The following is an 18,313-nucleotide window of genomic DNA, read 5'->3' on the forward strand; positions in this document are numbered from 1 at the left end:
GGTGGCTGGCAACACACACAGAGTTAGAGTGCAGGTCAGACGTTAGCAGGAGTCAACCTGGGGCCCTCCAGCAGAGAACAGAAAGCTGAGGCCCTGAGACTGAGTCAAACTTTTAAGAGAAGATTAACAACAAAACCCTTAACCTGAAAGCTGGGGAAGCAGAGGGTCAATCAGTAGACAGAAGTCCCCTGGGAGACAAGGTGTGTGTGGTTTTCAGATGAATGAAGGTGAGGTGGGTAGTCAGGGAGGGAGAATAGCTCTGTCAAAAGGGGAGCTGATACTGCAGAGGCAGGGAGCAGCGCTAAGTGCAAAGTGATTTGTATGGGTGGTGAGAGAGACCTCATAGTGAGTAAGGTGGAGGACAGGAAGTGAGCCTCTGCAGACAAAGGAAGGAGAAGGCACGAGGGAGTATGCTGGGAGGCATGGAACCACCTTAAGACCTCAAGGTCTTGGATGAAACAAACAACAGTAAGATCCAGAAAACTGTAAAAAAGAAGACATCATCCTTTAATAGCAGGCAAAGAAGAACAGCCCTAATAACAACATGCGGAAAGGTGTTAGGTTATTGGGTCATCAACTGGTGTCAGGGAAGTTCCCTAGATAATACTTCAGAAATGTCAATCTGTCACTGACTAACTGAATTTTCGTGTCATTTTGTTCCACCTTCTTGGTTTGCGCTCACTCACCTGAGCAGGTTGGACTCAGGGCTGCTCCCTCGACCGTCCACGGGGGTCCTCCTTGTTCCAACTGAAAGAGTGAATTTGGTGTGGGAGCCTGATATCCTGTAAACGGGAAATCACGGGATGGCCGGTGCTGAGCATTTGAGCCGGGGTGATCTACGAGAACTGTACAAAGTTTGATTTTGAGGACCACATCCCTTATACTTCGATAAAGTAAAAACCTTTACCTTGGAAAGAGAGAACATGCATTCTAGGACCTACAGTGCTTTAGTCCCAACCATAAAACACAACATTCCAGGAACCCTGCAGATTTCACTGAATGAGAAAGAAAAGGCAACTGACTATAATGCTGTCTGCTGGGCTGCACCTTGCAGTCCTCCAAGCCAAGCCCTGGACTCACCCAACTTCAAACCAAAGAAAAAGAGCCCGGAGTCGGCGACAGAGACATCAGTGGTTTAACGGAGGGAGGAGCTTACTTGTCTGACGCAAGGTCCTGGAGCAATACCCCACTGTGTGCAGTACATGGCAGGTAGGACATGACGGCAGTCTTTGCTGGGGTGGGGTGTGCATTACCAGTTACAGGGGAAATTGACGTCAGGTTGGCTCATTGGTTACCAGGGAAACCAGCAGAGAGGCACGCCCATCACCACCCCTATGATAAGCTCTCATAGTGGAGATGTTCTGATCTAAAGCTAGAATGGGCATTAGCTGGGGCCGGGGTAAGTTTGTAGACAGGGAGGTCAGTCATTTGAGTAGGGTGTAAGTGAAGCAGGCGTGGGTTGAGCCAGAGATGGACAGAGAGCAGGAGAACGCCATCCTGGGTGGCCTGAGCACACGCTGCCCTTACCTACTGACACTAAGTTGCAGTAGTTCTCCAACATGACGTCCCAGTACAGGGCCTTCTGAGATGGGCCCAGTATCTGCCACTCCTCCTGGCTGAAGCCCACAGCCACATCCTCGAATGACACAGAGCCCTGTAATAACAAATTCCAGTGCAAATCATGATGGAACATGTGGAAAAAGAATAAGAACATGTTCTTTTTTTTTTTTTAAATAAATCAGAAGAGATCTCATTTTTATTTTATTTTTTGGCCGTATGACATAGTTCATGGGATCTCAGTTCCCTGACTAGGGACTGAACCTGGATCACAGCAGTGAAAGCCCAGAATCCTAACTGCTAGACCACCATGGAAGTCCCAGGAACAAGTTCTGTTTATCTTCCCCATGATAAAAAATTATGTGCACTGTGGCTGTGGCTATTTCACATAGGATAGACCATGTGCCTTTTTTAAAAAAAATCTGTATTTATTTTTGTGCTGTGTCTTTGTTGCTGCATGGGCTTTTCTCTAGTTGTGGGGGCCATGCCCTAGCTGTGGTGTGTGGGCCTTTCATTGTTACGGGTTCTCCTGTTGCAGAGCACAGGCTCTAGGCCAGTGGGCTTTAGCAGTTGTGCCTCCCGGGCTCCAGAGCACAGGCTCAGTAGTTGTGGTGCTAGGGCTTAGCTCTGTGGCAATGTGGGATCTTCTCGGCCCAGGGATTGAACCTGTGTCCCCTGCATTGGCAGGTGGGTTCTTTACCACTGAGCCACCAGGGAAAGCCCATGACTGTGTCTTAGTCCACTTGGGTTGCTATAATAAAATACCACAGACTGGGTAGCTTACAAAAACAAATTTATTTCTCACAGTTGTGGGGGCTGGGAAGTCTGGGATCAAGGGCCATCATGGCCACCTTTTAGTGAGGGCCCGCTCCCTGGTTCACAGCGGGAACCTTCACAGGGAAGGGCGAGAGATCCCTGTGCATTCTCTCTTAAAAGGACATTCATCCCATTTGTGAAGACCTCACCCTCATGACTGACCTACACAGCTCCAAATGGTCCCACCTCCTAATACTATCATCTTTGATTGGTTAAGATTTCAACAATGAATTGTAGAGGCACAAATTCAAACCATAGCCCTGTGGAATTCTACAAATTAGTCCTTCCCAGCCTAGAAAAGAACTAAAATAATATTTGCATAGAAATAAAAGACACTGTGCAGTAAGAATGTCTTTGTTTATATGAGTGAAAAATCTGTTATTAATTTAGAAGTCTATTAGAGGCAGACAGGGTATCCTAAACCTCCATGCTATGAAATATTATGCAAACATTAAAATCAATGAGATGGATTTAAATATACTGGTATCAATGATCTTCAAGGCATTCTCTTAAATGAAAAGAATCAAGCCCCCAGATAGTATAGTCTATAGTATATAGTCTATATAGTATATAGTCTCATCCCAGACATATGAAAAACTCTTAATAACATATTCAGTTACATATCTATAAGTTTACATATGTGTGTGCATAGAAATGCATATATTAAGATATACAGAAATTAATCTAAATATAGATATATTTTACCAAACATGAATTTGGTGGGAGACCCAAATTATTAACATGTTACCCTTCGGGGTGAGCCTTTGGTGAGAAAAAGGCAAAAGAGGATATTCTCTTTTGGTGCAAAGACTTTTGTGTGCTTAAACCTTGTGCACGCAAATGGAGCTATGTATCATTTGTATAAGTAAAAATACAAAGATCACCCAAGAATAATTGGCTCTGACTTCATTATTTTGAAACTGGGGTTAAGAAGTTATAAGGGAAGAATCTGCCTCTATTTTAAGATTTTAGCCTAAACTTACTGTCCAGCAGATCCTAATTTTTTTTAACATATACTCTTCTCAGGGATTTCTTGGTGGCTCAGAAGGTAAAGAATCTGCCTACAATGGAGGAGACCAGGGTTCTGTCTCTGGGTCGGGAAGATCCTCTAGAAAAGGGAATGGCTAACGACTCCAGTATTCTGGCCTGGAGAATTCCACAGAGGAGCCTGGTGGGCTACACTCCATGGGAGTCACAAAGAGTCTGACACAACTGAGTGACCATCACTTTCACTTTTCACTTCATACTGTTCTCATTTCACCAGACTGCTTTTTAGAAGCTTCCACAAGTCCCCTGGGAAACAAAGGATTAAAACAAATAACACAAACCTCACCTGGACCTTGCTCATCTTCTCCACTTCTTAAGAAAGAGTGTGTAACTCCAGGCTGTGTTCTGTCTTCTCTCTTTCCAGGCCTGCCTGGAGGTTATGGTCAGGGGTCTCAGGTCAAGCTGCTGCCAGAATCCATGCTCTCCAAAGCCTGGAGCCTCCTATTACTGAAGATGTTCCTGTAGACTAGAATCTGTGGATTCAAGAGCAAATTCAATGACTGAACCTACGGCCACAGCTCTCTGTAGCCACGAGTACTCATTCAAACAGAATGTCCCAATAATTCAAGTCTCTTTAACTCCCTGAAAGCTTTTCTATCATGGGGTTGGGTCCCACAGAAACATATGAAATGGGTGAGACGAATGTCTTTTTTGACAAAGTTGGAAGAGTGTGAAAGTGAAAGAGAAGATGGGAAATACAAATCAGCTCATGGTCTTGTCCATGGCTAAGATCTCACACAGATCCAGTTCAGGAAAAATGAAGTACGAAAATGTTGGCTTTATAAACAACAAGGTCCTACTGTACAGCACAGGGGACTATATATTCAGTGTCTTACGATAAACAGTACTGGAAAAAGACTATAACAGCGTGTGTACATATATATAACATAGTGGAGTAGGAAATGGCAACCCACTCCAGGTTCTTGCCTGGAGAGGCAAGAGAATTCCATGGACAGAGAAGCCTGATGGTTACAGTCCATGGGGTTGCAAGAATCAGACATGACTGAGCAATAAAAAGAAATGGTAAAGAATCCGACTGCAATGCAGGAGACCAGGGTTCAATCCAAGTAGGGACGATTCCCTGGAGAAGGGAATGGCTACCCACTCCAGAACTCTTGCCTGGAGAATTCCATGGACAGAGAAGCCTGGGAGGACGTGGGGAAGGCTACAGTGCACGGGGTCGCAAAGAGGCAGACACAACTGAGGGACTAACAATTTCTTTTACTTTCATACAGTGGAATACTAATAGCAATGAAAAGAAATACTCTATTGCTACATGCAATAACTTAGATGAATTTCACAACAAAACATTGAACATAAGAAGCCAGACACAAGAAAACATGGATGCATGATTCTACTTACATCAAGTTAATAGTCAGGCAAATCTAATATGTTTTTAGGAAAGTAATTGCCTCTGGAAAGGAGGGAGATTAGGAGGTGGAGGCTTCTAGGGTGCTGGAATACTCTATTCTTTTTTTTTTTAGCCATGCTGTTTGGCATGTGTGATCTTAGTTCCCTAACCAGGGATGACCAGGAATTGAACCCATGCCTCTGTAGTGGAAGGGCAGAGTCTTAACCACTGGACTGCCAAGGAAGTCACTGTGATATTCTATTCTTTTTAATTTGGTTTTTATTTTATTTCTGTAACATTCTAGCCTTTAATTTTGGGTGTTATACTTGAAAAAAGCTTTTAAAGAAAAGTACAGATCAGTTTCACTTATACATTTTCACAATTTTTTTTAAAAAAATTTCAAGCAAAAGAAAGAACAGTAATTTAAACCTCGTGTACAAAAAACCCTCATAGAGAACAGTGTACTCAGCGACCCCCCTGGTGGTTCAGTGATTAAGAACATGCCTGCCAACGCAGGGCATACAGGTCCAGAAAGATTCCACATGCCTTGGGGTAACTAGGCCCAGGCACACACAACTACTGAGCCCGTGTGCCTAGAGGCCATGCTCTGCGTCAAGAGAAGCCACCTCAGTGAGAAGCCCCGTGTGCCACAACCAGAGAGTAGATTCCACTTGCCGCACTAGAGAAAGCCCGTGTGCAGCAATGAAGACCCAGTGTAGCCACAGACAAACAAACAAACAAAGAAGAGTGTAATCAAACTCCACGTATCCACTGTGTGACTTCAATAATTATCAACTCAAACCTCATTTGTTTTATCTACACCTCCATTCACTCCTCCACCACCACTGGATTATTTTGAAGCAAATCCCAAACATTTTTTTATTTCTAGGTGCAAAAATATTAGGTAAACTATAAGCAAACAGAATTCAGTCCCATGTTAAAAGAACAAATCATTATGAACAGGTATGGTGTATTCCCAGAATATAAAATATTGAAAAATCTCACAACATAAAGAAAACTTAAAAGAGAAAAAAATTATCAACCAAAAAAAAAATTTAAAAGCCTTTTAAGGGGACTGTAATGTACAGCATGGTGATTACAGTTAAATACGTATTAGACGTGGGTTCAATCTCTGGGTTGTGACGATCCCCTGGAGGAGGGCATGGCAACCCATTCCAGTATTCTGGCCTGAAGAATCCCCATGGAGAGCAGAGCCTGGAGGGCTACATCCATGGGATCGAAAAGAGTCAGACACAACAGAGCAACTAAGCACATACACTTGAAAGTTAATAAAAAAAAGTAGATCTTCAGTGTTCTCATCACTAAAAAGAAATGGTAATTATGTCACATGATGCAGATGTTGACTAACGGTGGTGATTATTTTGCAATATGTACGTGTATTAAATAAACACAACTGTACACCTTTAAACTTATAGAATTATATATGTATATGCCAATTACATCTCAATAAGGTGTGTGGGACACCTTTGAGAAAGATTAATAACTATAAAGTGCATGTACCATTTATTCAGACTAGCAGGCACTCTGCTTTGTACTCAAAGAACTTTTGCTCATTCCATCTTTCTAACAGCTATGAAGTGGGAATCATGACAGCTTTTTTCACAAGTGATGAAGCCTGACTCAAAGATTAACTACCCAAGTCAGAGGGAGAAGCAGGTTCTTCTTACTCCAGTCCATAAACTGGTCAACTCTATTTGCAGATGACAAAGATGCTCAACTAGAAAATATAAAGGAATCAATCTGAAGGAATCAATTAGTAATATCTGAGTGGAATGAGGTGACAAAATATATCTTTTTAATTTTTGCTCTTGTTCATTACATAAAATTAGAAGACACAAAATTGAGGGAGCTGGGTCATATGGGAAAAAAAATGACACTATTTACAGCTACAACAAAAGTACAACCTGTTTACAAACAAACGTAATAAAACATGTCCAAAACACATATAGAAAAACATCACAGCTGGTCAAAGAAACAAAAAAACTTGAGTTAAAAGAAATCCATTTACATGTTCCTACACATGGACATCACCAGATGGTCAACACCGAAATCAGACTGATTATATTCCTTGCAGCCAAAGATGGAGAAGCTCTATACAGTCAGCAAAAACAAGACCGGAAGCTGACTGTGGTTCAGATCAGGAACTCCTTATTGCCAAATTCAGACTTAAATTGAAGAAAGTGGGGAAAACCACTAGACCACTCAGGTATGACCTAAATCAAATCCCTTATGATTATACAGTGGAAGTGAGAAATAGATTTAAGAGACTAGATCTGATAGACAGAGTGCCTCATGAACTATGGATGGAGGTTCATGACATTGTACAGGAGACAGGGATAAGACCATCCCCATGGAAAAGAAATGCAAAAAAGCAAAATGGCTGTCTGAGGAGGCCTTACAAATAGCTGTGAAAAGAAGAGAAGTGAAAAGCAGAGGAGAAAAAGAAAGATATAAGCATCTGAATGTAGAGTTCCAAAGAATAGCAAGGAGGGATAAGAAAGCCTTCCTCAGCGATCAATGCAAAGAAATAGAGGAAAACAACTGAACGGGAAAGACTAGAGATCTCTTCAAGAAAATTAGAGATACCCTACTCCAGTACTCTTGCCTGGAAAATCCCATGGGCAGAGGAGCCTGGTGGGTTGCAATCCATGGGGTCGCTAAGAGTCGGACACGACTGAGCGACTTCACTTAACTTTTCACTTTCATGCATTGGAGAAGAAAATGGCAACCCATTCCAGTGTTCTTGCCTGGAGAATCCCAGGGACAGGGGAGCCTGGTGGGCTGCCGTCTATGGGGTCGCACAGAGTTGGACATGATTGAAGGGACTTAGCAGCAGCAGCAGCAGCAGCAGCAGCAGCAAGGGAACATTTCATGCAAAGATGGGCTCAATAAAGGACAGAAATGGTATGGACCTAACAGAAGCAGAAGATATTAAGAAGAGGTGGCAAGAATACACAGAAGAACTGTACAAAAAAAGAGCTTCATAACCCAGATAATCATGATATTGTGATCACTCACCTGGAGGCAGACATCCTGGAATGTGAAGTCAAGTGGGCCTTAGAAAGCATCACTACGAACAAAGATGGAACAAAGCTAGTGGAGGTGATGGAATTCCAGTTGAGCTATTTCAAATCCTGAAAGACGATGCTGTGAAAGTGCTGCACTCAATATGCCAGCAAATTTGGAAAACTTAGCAGTGGCCACAGGACTGGAAAAGGTCAGTTTTCATTCCAATCCCAAAGAAAGGCAATGCCAAAGAATGTTCAAACTACTGCACAATTGCACTCATCTCACACGCTAGTCAAGTAATGCTCAAAATTCTGCAAGCCAGGCTTCAGCAGTACGTGAACCGTGAACTTCCAGATGTTCAAGCTGGTTTTAGAAAAGGCAGAGGAACCAGAGATCAAATTGCCACCATCCGCTGGATCATGGAAAAAGCAAGAGAGTTCCAGAAAAACATCTATTTCTGCTTTATTGACTATGCCAAAGCCTCTGACTGTGTGGATCACAATAAACTGTGGAAAATTCTGAAAGAGATGGGAATATCAGACCACCTGACCTGCCTCTTGAGAAACCTATATGCAGGTCAGGAAGCAACAGTTAGAACTGGACACGGAACAACAGACTGGTTCCAAACAGGAAAAGGAGTACATCAAGGCTGTATATTGTCACCCTGCTTATTTAACTTCTATGCAGAGTACATCATGAGAAACGTTGGGCTGGAAGAAGCACAAGCTGGAATTAAGATTGCCGGGAGAAATTTCAGTAACCTCAGATATACCGAAGACACCACCCTTATGGCAGAAAGTGAAGAGGAACTCAAAAGCCTCTTGATGAAAGTGAAAGAGGAGAGTGAAAAAGTTCGCTTAAAGCTCAACATTCAGAAAACTAAGATCATGGCATCTGGTCCCAACACTTCAAGGGAAATAGATGGGGAAACAGTGGAAACAGTGTCAGACTTTATTTTTTTGGGCTCCAAAATCACTGCAGATGGTGACTGCAGCCATGAAATTAAAAGATGCTTACTCCTTGGAAGGAAAGTTATGACCAACCTAGATAGCATATTCAAAAGCAGAGATATTACTTTGCCAACAAAGGTCCATCTAGTCAAGGCTATGGTTTTTCCAGTGGTCACGCATGGATGTGAGAGTTGGACTGTGAAGAAAGCTGAGCGCCGAAGAATTGATGCTTTTGAACTGTGGTGTTGGAGAAGACTCTTGAGAGTCCCTTGGACTGTAAGGAGATCCAACCAGTCCATGCTAAAGGAGATCAGTCCTGGGTGTTCATTGGAGGGACTGATGCTGAAGCTGAAACTCCAATACTTTGGCCACCTCATGCGAAGAGTTGACTCATTGGAAAAGACTCTCATGCTGGGAGGGATTAGGGGCAGGAGGAGAAGGGGATGACAGAGGATGAGATGGCTGGATGGCATCACTGACTCAATGGACATGAGTTTGAGTGAACTCCGGGAGTTGGGGATGGACAGGGAGGCCTGGTGTGCTGTGATTCATGGGTCGCAGAGTTGGACACGACTGAGTGACTGAACTGAACTGAACTGAACTGAAAAGTGTAGTACCTACATCTGTATCGCTTCTTCCCAAATTAAAATACCCACTTGATGGAGCATAACTGTGATAGTATTTTTAAAAGAAAAGAAATAAAACTTTCAAATGGTTATGATAGGATGTTAGATTAAAATGTATAAAATCATACCAATACCTACACATCTGATCCCAACGCTAAAAATGAAATATACTAAATTTTAACAAGAGTTGCTTTCTGGAGGAGTATTTAAAGTGTGTTAGTGCTCAGTCGTGTCCAACTCTTTGTGACCCCATGGAGTGTAGCCTGCCAGGCTCCTCTGTCCATGGGATTTCCCAAGCAAGAATACTGGAAAGTGAAAGTTGCTCAGTTGTGTCTGACTCTTTGCAACCCCATGGACTATACATTCTCTACTATTCTACAGAATTCTCCAGAATACTGGAGTGGGTAGCCTTTCCCTTCTCCAAGGGATCTTCCCAACCCAGGGATCAAACCCAGGTCTCCCTCATTGCAGGCGGATTGTTTACCAGCTGACCCACAAGGGAAGCCCAAGAATACTGGAGTGGGTTGCCGTTGGCTTCTCCAAGAGATTTTCCGCAGCCAGGAATCAAACCTCAGTCTCCTGCATTGGCAGGCAGATTCTTTACTGCTGAGCACCAGGGAAGCCCTGATTTCAGGATGAACCTGAAAACCAAGTATTTTCAATAGGAATATACAGTAACATGGATGCAAGACCGGAAACTCCACATCTAAAATTAAACATGCAATAAGCTCCCCAAACACTGTCCCTAATGAGGACACAAGTTCCAATCCCCTAACAACAGACACCCCAAATGTTACTCTCCAGCAAAGATCTCCCAATTTGTCATGCTGTTAATCATGTTCAAGACACAGCAAAGCCAAACAAACTGAAACGCTGCTGTCTGGAACAGTGAAAGGTTTATTTCAAGGCCTTGCATTGAGACAAGACAGCTCTTGCCCTAAAACGCCCTAAAATGAGAAGGGATCTGGCAAAGCAGTTTTAAAAGCCAGGTGAGGGAGGGAGGGGGTTTGCAGGGTCCAAGATCAGCTTGTGCACAATTCTTTAATTGGCTTTTGGTGAGGTAGCAGGATGGTTTCACAGGGGTTAACATTATCAGTCCTTGGGTTCCAGGAGGCCTGGGGTTCTGTGCCCTACCTCACTAAATAGTTTATTAATATCTTCTTCTTTGTTGGAGAGGGAGAGTTTTTTTTTTTTTTTAACCTCTGCAAAACAACTCATGAAATGTACATCAAGTACTATTATCTAGGTACTTCAGAGAGGAGCTGAAGCACAGGATGTGAGGGAAGGCCTGTGCCAGGAAGGCCTGGTGGCATCCAGCTAGGTTACAGATCCAACACGGTAACCGTGCTCCCGCACCAGAGAAAACTCTCAACATGAATCCCCAGGTTGGTCCACAAACACAAAAGGTACCAGCCGGCATGACCCTTCGCGTCACCCCAACGCCTACCCCATTACGCAATCTGGAACAACAACAACAACAAACACCCTAAGGCGCTCTCCCTGGCCCTGAAACACGCCCAGAAACCAACACTGACCTGACGGATGACTTCTGTCTTCACCGCTGGAGGCAAATCACAGGATAGACGTATTAAAACCAAGCGACCACCCTCTGCCGCAGGCAAGACTCCTGGAAGCTGAAAGGATGGCGGCCGACGAGGTTCACAAGCAGCCGTTCCAAAGACCCGGATCCTGGCTTCTCGCGAGCCTTCCATGACGCAATATTTCCGCGCCGGGTTTGCGGCTCTTTTCCAGTAGCAGCCGTTTTCCACCTAGTTCCGTTTGACCGGTGAGGGCTTCGTTTTTCTTCCTTTCGCGGGAAGGTGTAAAACGGTGAGAAGCTATCGAAAAGGACTTATTTCACCCTATTTTCGGCCCACCTGACCCATTGGGCCATGACTTTGAACATTCGCCAGGGGCGCTGCACAAACGCTTAGCTTCTCAGAAACTCAAGGGTACCTGGATCTCTGCAGGCTGGGCAGAGATGTTCGCGGACATGAAGGCCCTTTGATTTAAGATGAAGAGAAGCTAAGAAGCGCGGCCGTCTCAAAGAAATCCAATAGGGAGGAATCCCAAGCCAAACCTAGCAACAATCGAAGGACAACCGAGCAGTATTCTAGGAATGCGGACTGTAGAGGGTGTTGCAGGGTTTAGAAAACCGTTCAGGAGGGCACAGGTCTGAGAGTGGGTAAAACGGCGGGATTGTACAGCTCTTGTTATGACTGGTGTGGAGGGAAATGGGAAACACTTTTGATCAGGGGCAAAGCCAGAGGAGAAGCATGGTTCTCCCTTCGACAGTGGGATGAGCCAAAGATGGGGTAAGGTTTTACTTGCACAGGTGAGAAATACTTGAATCAGAAGCTCTGAGGGAAGTGATTCTGTTGAGTATTGTGACGCAACTGATGAAGCACCGCTCCCTAAGTCAGGAAGGTCAGAAAAGGAAATGGCAACCCCCTCCAGTATTCTTGCCTGTGAAATCCCATGGACAGAGGCTCCTGGAGGGCTATACAGTCGATGGGGTCGCAAAAGAGTCGGACACGATGTAGCGACTAAACAACAACCCTGTAATTATAGAACTTGGTTCAGAGAACGTTCAAGCTAAAGGCGTTATTTATTTATTGACCCAGCAGATGTTTATAAAATGCATCCTCTGTGGCAAACATGGATCTGGGTGCTGGAAATATAAAAGGTATAAATGCAGGAAAAATAACATGGTTTCATTGAGCTGTACATTCTGTTACTGACCAGGGTTCTTGGATTCTAGCCAATAGAAATTGGTAAGAGGCCAGATAAATTCAGGCAATGCTTTATTGGGCCTGGTGCTGTAGCAGGAGGAAGTGAAAACGAGTAACAGGTACCCTTTCTTGCTACGGGGCAGGTGGTGAGCTGGTCCATTAAATGGTGTGAGGGTAGGGCAGGTCCAGGGGAGGGGTGGCTTGGGTGGTCTGCCCATTTCTTTTAGGGCTGTTTGCAGGGAACACACACAGGATCCTGCTTTTGCTCACAGTACCTCGGAAGTAGCGGTTGGGTTTGGGTCTTTGTGTATCTTGTTCATAATTTGCTCCTATTGCCTATGCCAGGCAGTTACTTTTAGTCCCTTATAGTTCCTCTGTATTCTGGTTGGGCCGTTTGTCTAGGGGCAGGCACTGCAGTGAAGTGTCCTGGGTCCCAGCCTGTCTCAGTACTGGTGTGCAGAATGTAAAAGGAAAGTTGTTGGTATGTCTTTCTCATTATAGCAAGAGTTTTGATTCCCACCTACAATGTGATCTACAGTGCCTGGAGGGCAGAGCAGTGAACCAAAGACATTAGCCCTAAGATTTAATGGAATTTGTTTCTCTAGCTTTTGGACTTGCTTGGGACCAGTCACTCTTTTTTCCTTATGATTTATCTGTCTTATAATGGAAGTATGTATTGTACCTCTGTCCTACCATTGTATTTTTGAAGAACATAACTTACCTGGTTTCACGGGTCCAAAGATGGAGAGGAATTTTCCTCAGGGTGAATTGTACATCACGTCTCACCTATATTTGGCTCAGATGAGACTTTGGATAAAGACTTTTTTTTTTTTTTTTTTTAAGGTATTTGTTTTTGGCTGTGTTGGGTCTTCTTTGTTGGGCAGGGGCTTTATCTGGTTGCAGTATGTGGGCTCAGTAGTTGTGGTGCACAGGCTTAGTTGCCATAGGCATGTGAAATCTTCCTGGACCAAGGATCAAACCCATTTCCCTTGCATTGGCAGGTGGATTCTTAACCACTGAACCACCAGGGAAGTCCTGGATTAGAGTTAATCCAGGGGGCTATTGGGGTGAAATGTATGTATTTTGCATGCAAGAGGGGTGTGATTGAAGGGCACAGGGCCAGTGGTGGAATTTTAAGGACTGAATGTTTGTGTCCCATCAGATTCACATGCTGAAGCCCTGAAACCCACTGTGGCTCTATTTGGAGATGGGACTCCTATGGTAAGTAATTCAGGTTAAATGAAGTTGTAAGGGTGGGGCTCTACTCCAGTTGTATCTGCTGGAACCTTGACCTTGGACTTCTAGTCTCTGGAACTATGAGAATATTAACTTCTGTTTAAGCCACCTACGCTGGTATTTCAGTATGGCAGCCAGAGCAGTGTAATACAGGAATGTTTATGTATGACCTAAGATCTTCATATATTCCACATTAAAACCCTTAAGAAAACAATTGAGATGTTCACTCCAAGTGAGTCTTAAGTTTTCACATCATGTGTTAGTTTTTAAAGAACATTTACAATGCCATTAAGATACCTCATCTACTTACATGCCTCTACCGCTAGCTTCTCCCTAAGGGACCTGACATCATGCCCTTCCTCAAACCCAGTTTTCCAGCAGTAGACTTGGCCTGAACCTTATGCCAGTCACTACTGACATTACCCCTGGCTACAGCTCAATGATTATAGAGATTTGGAAAACATTTGCCAGATTGGTTAAAGGCCTGTAGTATTCCAGTCTAGAACCAGATTCAGCCCACTCTTGCAGGGCTCCTCGACTCATTCCCAATCTGATTCAGTCTCTCCAGCTCTGTGGAGAATGAGGTAACAGGCCAAAGTTGATTCTACAAAATCTACTTCTCTCTTCCTCATGTGACTCCCAAACATGTTAGATTCAAGAGTGCCTGAGTTAGGAGGAAATGGAACCACCCACCTTTCTTCCTGGTATCGGTTTCCATCCCATCAGTGAGGCAAAAGATAGGGTTAGGGAACTATGTCCAGAAGGAAGAATGCAGCTGAGTTAACCAGTGTAGACTTTCATATTCCCAGGATTCTGAGAATAATCTGGATAACCAGAGAAGGGGAGAGCTAGGAGAGAAGCAATCTTAATTTGTGTTCAGATTGTCCATCTTTTCATGTTTTAAGGAAAAAAAAAAAGCAAGGTCTGTGTTGCAATGTATTTTATTATGTAATTTATAGGTTTAAATTACTAATTGTTTTTGGGCTTTCAGTTCACTTTGCAAACCATTTCACTACCTTTTCAAGTCTAGAAAATCTTAAAAACTACATTTGCTGCTAAGTCGCTTCAGTTGTGTCCGACTCTGTGTGACCCATAGACGGCAGCCCACCAGGTTCCCCTGTCCCTGGGATTCTCCAGGCAAGAACACTGGAGTGGGTTGCTATTTCCTTCTCCAATGCATGAAAGTGAAAAGTGAAAGTGAAATCGCTCAGTTGTATCTGACTCTTAGCGACCCCATGGACTGCAGCCCACCAGGCTCCTCTGTCCATGGGATTTTCCAGGCAAAAGTACTGGAGTGGGGTGCCATTGCCTTCTCCAAAAAAAACTACATTTAAGGTGACCTTTATTGTATAATGCTTGGTCTTATTTATCAGCTGAAGTTAAGCTCATTCAAGGACATTAAGTTGCATTTATGACCTTAATATTCATTTTTCTTATTAGAAAATTCAATTTTATGAAATAATATTTAAATAAATTTAGAGTCAAAGAAATGTAGCAGCTAGTTATCATATACTGGGTGGGCGTTGAAGATAATTTTTTTTCAGTTGGGAGAAATGAATGTATAAGAAATGAATATAACCAGTGATGTGAGGTAGATTATCTCCTTAAAATTATGGAAACATAAGCATAGTAACCAGGCTTCCCTGGTTGCTCAGACAGGAAAGAATCTGCCAGCAATACAGGAGACCCTAGTTCGATCCCTGGGTCAAACCCCTGGCAAATGGAATGGCAGCCTACTCCAGTATTCTTGTCTTGAGAACTCCATGGACAGAGGAGCTTGGCAGGTACAGTCCATGGGGTCACAAAGAGTCAGACATGACTAAGTGACTAACATTTTCACTTTTAAGCATAGTACCTAAGAATATGGTTCCAGGTTTCCTGTCCAAAAATATGTATCAGGTATATTATGTAATGCATTAAAGTGGGAAATGGTACATAAAGCTCTCAAATACCCCTCATTTTCACAGGCTTTGCATCACAAGAACTAATTAAGATACTCGTCAAGTAGTATGTTCACAGTGCTTTGTGTATGATTTCACCAGCTGACGGATGAGGCAGAATGTACCACTGAAAACCTTGCCACATTCACTGCCTTCCAACAGTTTCTCTCGTGTATGTAATACCTATTGGGGGCAAGGGTTTTACCACTCTCATATTTTTTACCCACTCTAAGCTCACCTATGACCAATGGTAATCACTGATGACAGGGTCTTTCTTCCAAAACACAGCTTTTCTAACTTCTGCATTCACAGGCTTCCTGTTTACATATAACCATGCAAGCAGCTATACATTATGGCCCAAGGCTTTTCCATATAGAATGTACCAGTTTTTTTCCTATGTATTTTTCATGACATAAAATAAGATGTAATTGACCACTGAAGGCATAACCACATTCATAGCATTCATAAACCTTTCTCTCCTGTACAAACTCTCTGTTATCTCCTGAGGGTGCACATCTGGCAGCTGGCTGTTCCATCAGGACTACATTCCTACCTGCTAGGAGTCCACTGATGAGTAATGATGTCTGAGGGGTCACAGAAGGCATCTGCACAGTCACTATATTAACAGGGTTTTTCCCCTGCAAGAGTTCACTAGTATCTAAGAAGCTGTGACCCTTTGGAAAGAGTATTCCACCTTTACAGAATCTACTTGTTTCTCTCTCGTGTGTGTCCTCTTGTGTTTAACCAGACATGTGGGAGAAAGTTCTCCCACACTCGTTGCATCCATAGAGCCTCTCTCCCGTGTGAGTTCTTTGATGGACAGTGAGCATTGTCTTTGTGGTGAAGGCTTTCCTATGGTCGCTGCACACATAAGGTTTCTCTCTTGTATGAATTCTCTGAGGTTTAATGAATCCTGATTTCTGCAAACAAGATTTTCCATGGTCAGTACATACAAAGGAAGTCTTTCCCCTATGGAATCGCTGATGTGCTGTGAGGCATGCCTTCTGACTGAAGGCCTTACCACATTCAGTGCATCCATAGGGTTTCTCTCCAGTGTGAGTTAGTTGATGTATGAGGAGATTGCCCTTCTGTGTGAAACCTTTCCCACACTCCCTGCATATATAAGATTTCTCTCCTGTCTGAATTTTCTGATCCAGAAAGAGCTGTGATTTTCTGGAGAAAGCTTTTCCACACTCACTGCATACATGGGGTTTTTCTCCTGTTTTGTTTTGTTGGTGTATAGTGAGCTCTGCCTTCCTAAAGAAGGCTTTTCCACATTCAGTACATTTGTAGGCTTTCTCTCCTGTATGAGTTCTCTGGTGCTCAGTTAGCTTGAACTTTCTGTAGAATGCTTTTCCACATATACTGCATACATGGGGTTTATTTCCCATATGCATCTTCTGATGTTCAGTAAGCTAAAATTCCCTGAGGAAGGCTCTTCCACACTCAAAACACTCATGGGGTTTCTCTCCTTTGTAAGTTCGCTGATGTTCAGTGAGCTTGAACTTCTTGAAGAAGGTCTTCCCACACGGACTACATCCATGGGGTTTCTTTCCTGTGTGAGAATTATTTTATGTTCATTGAGCTGAGAGACTTCTTGAGGAAGGCTTTCCCATATTCAGTACATTCATGGGTGTTCTCTGTTTTGTGTATTTCCTGATGTTCAATTTCAGTATGAGTTTGTTCATGATGAGCATGGAGCAAGAATCTCCCATCCCAATTAAACTCAGCAGGCTCCTTTTTGTTGCAGCTTTTTTTCTGGTTAGTTACATCTAGATATGATTTCAGAGTTTTCCTGTGTAAATCAAATACATCATAATTTGGCCTTAAAGGAAAACAACTTCTGCTCTGATGAATAATATTCCCAAATGCATTCTGTTCATGACACTTCGGCATATTTTGGTTTTGCCAGTGCAACTGCACATGATCATCCACTTCCTTAATGTCTAGGAAAGATAACAATGAACACTTTATGAGCATCAGATGGAATAAAACTATTTCAAAAATACCTTGGGGTAAGCTGGCTCTTTAATGAAAAACCCAAGATATCAAAGAAATTCCAAGCATAAAATTACCTTATCTTTAAAAAACTTTTCAAAATTATAGTTAAATATATATAAAATAAATTTTACTGTTTTAATGGTTTTGGCAGGGCTGGGCCATGCAAGATCTTAGTTCCCTGACGAGGGATTGAACCCATGCTCCCTGCAGTGGAAGCAGAGTCCTACTACTCGACCACCAGGGAAGTCCCTTAACCATTTTTAAATGTACAGTTCTGTGATATTAAGTATAATCACAATGTTGTACAACCATCAGCACCTTATATTGCTAGTTTTTTGTTTTTTTTTTTCCATCTTCTCCAACTGAAAAACTCTGCATCCATTAAGCACTAACTCCAATCTCTTGGAAATGGTTAAAAACACGATAATATAAAACACCAAACAACCCAAAAGATGTCAGCCATCAGTGTAAAATACAGTAAATTCACAATGAATAAATATAGATTTGTTTGCTTTATAAATAAGGCCCTGGGGACAGTTAAATACCGTCACTGTTAGCATCACCTCACAGAGACTGGAGGGACACCCAGTTTCAAAATGGTGAAAGACATTCATTCAACACATCCTTATTAAATGGCTAATCCACAAACCAGACATGGTGCTGGTATTGGAGAAACACAAAAAAATTCTTTACTTAAATTGAAGCCATATTCTGCGGTGGAAAGGAAACAGAAAAAGCAAGATAAGGAATAAAGTAGGCAGTTCAAACATGACAATGGTTTGAAGAAGCAAAGGGAGTAATGAGACATAGAAGAAATGAGGATTTATTTGGAAAGAAGGATAAGACTCATTAATGAGATTTTATGATTTTGTTTAGGCTCCCTAGCCTAACAAACAGAATGAGAAATTTTAGAAAGATCTTCTCTAATGAAACAAAGAAGAGGAACAGCAAAGGTGTTAAACAGAGAGGGTAAAGAGGGGCTTGCCACGTGGTGCTTGTGGTAAAGAAGCTGCCTGCCAATGCTGGA

The 18,313-nt window shown here is 42.8% G+C and overlaps 2 protein-coding genes and 1 pseudogene across 2 annotated transcripts in view; 1 reads left to right on the top strand and 2 right to left on the bottom strand.

The window, feature by feature from the left end:
- ZNF577 (zinc finger protein 577) overlaps positions 1 to 11,050 on the bottom strand; it is a 15,773-nt gene extending 4,723 nt beyond the window's left edge. The window contains 4 exon segments of the mRNA XM_010833440.1: positions 687 to 782; positions 1,528 to 1,654; positions 3,707 to 3,893; positions 10,913 to 11,050. Coding sequence (XP_010831742.1) covers positions 687 to 782; positions 1,528 to 1,654; positions 3,707 to 3,721 — 238 coding nt within the window. The 5' untranslated portion in view covers positions 3,722 to 3,893; positions 10,913 to 11,050.
- Positions 11,051 to 11,116: 66 nt separating this feature from the next.
- Positions 11,117 to 18,313, top strand: part of LOC104983913 (zinc finger protein 432-like) — a 60,584-nt gene continuing 53,387 nt past the window's right edge. Inside the window, exons 1-2 of the mRNA XM_010833446.1 lie at positions 11,117 to 11,207; positions 13,272 to 13,330. The gene's annotated coding sequence lies outside the window, so the exon portion shown is untranslated. The remainder of the gene's footprint in view (positions 11,208 to 13,271; positions 13,331 to 18,313) is intronic.
- Positions 15,317 to 18,313, bottom strand: part of LOC104983920 — a 9,946-nt pseudogene continuing 6,949 nt past the window's right edge.

Source organism: Bison bison, unplaced genomic scaffold, assembly GCF_000754665.1.
Source record: "Bison bison bison isolate TAMUID 2011002044 unplaced genomic scaffold, Bison_UMD1.0 scf7180017863683, whole genome shotgun sequence".
Classification (NCBI taxonomy): Eukaryota; Metazoa; Chordata; class Mammalia; order Artiodactyla; family Bovidae; genus Bison; species Bison bison.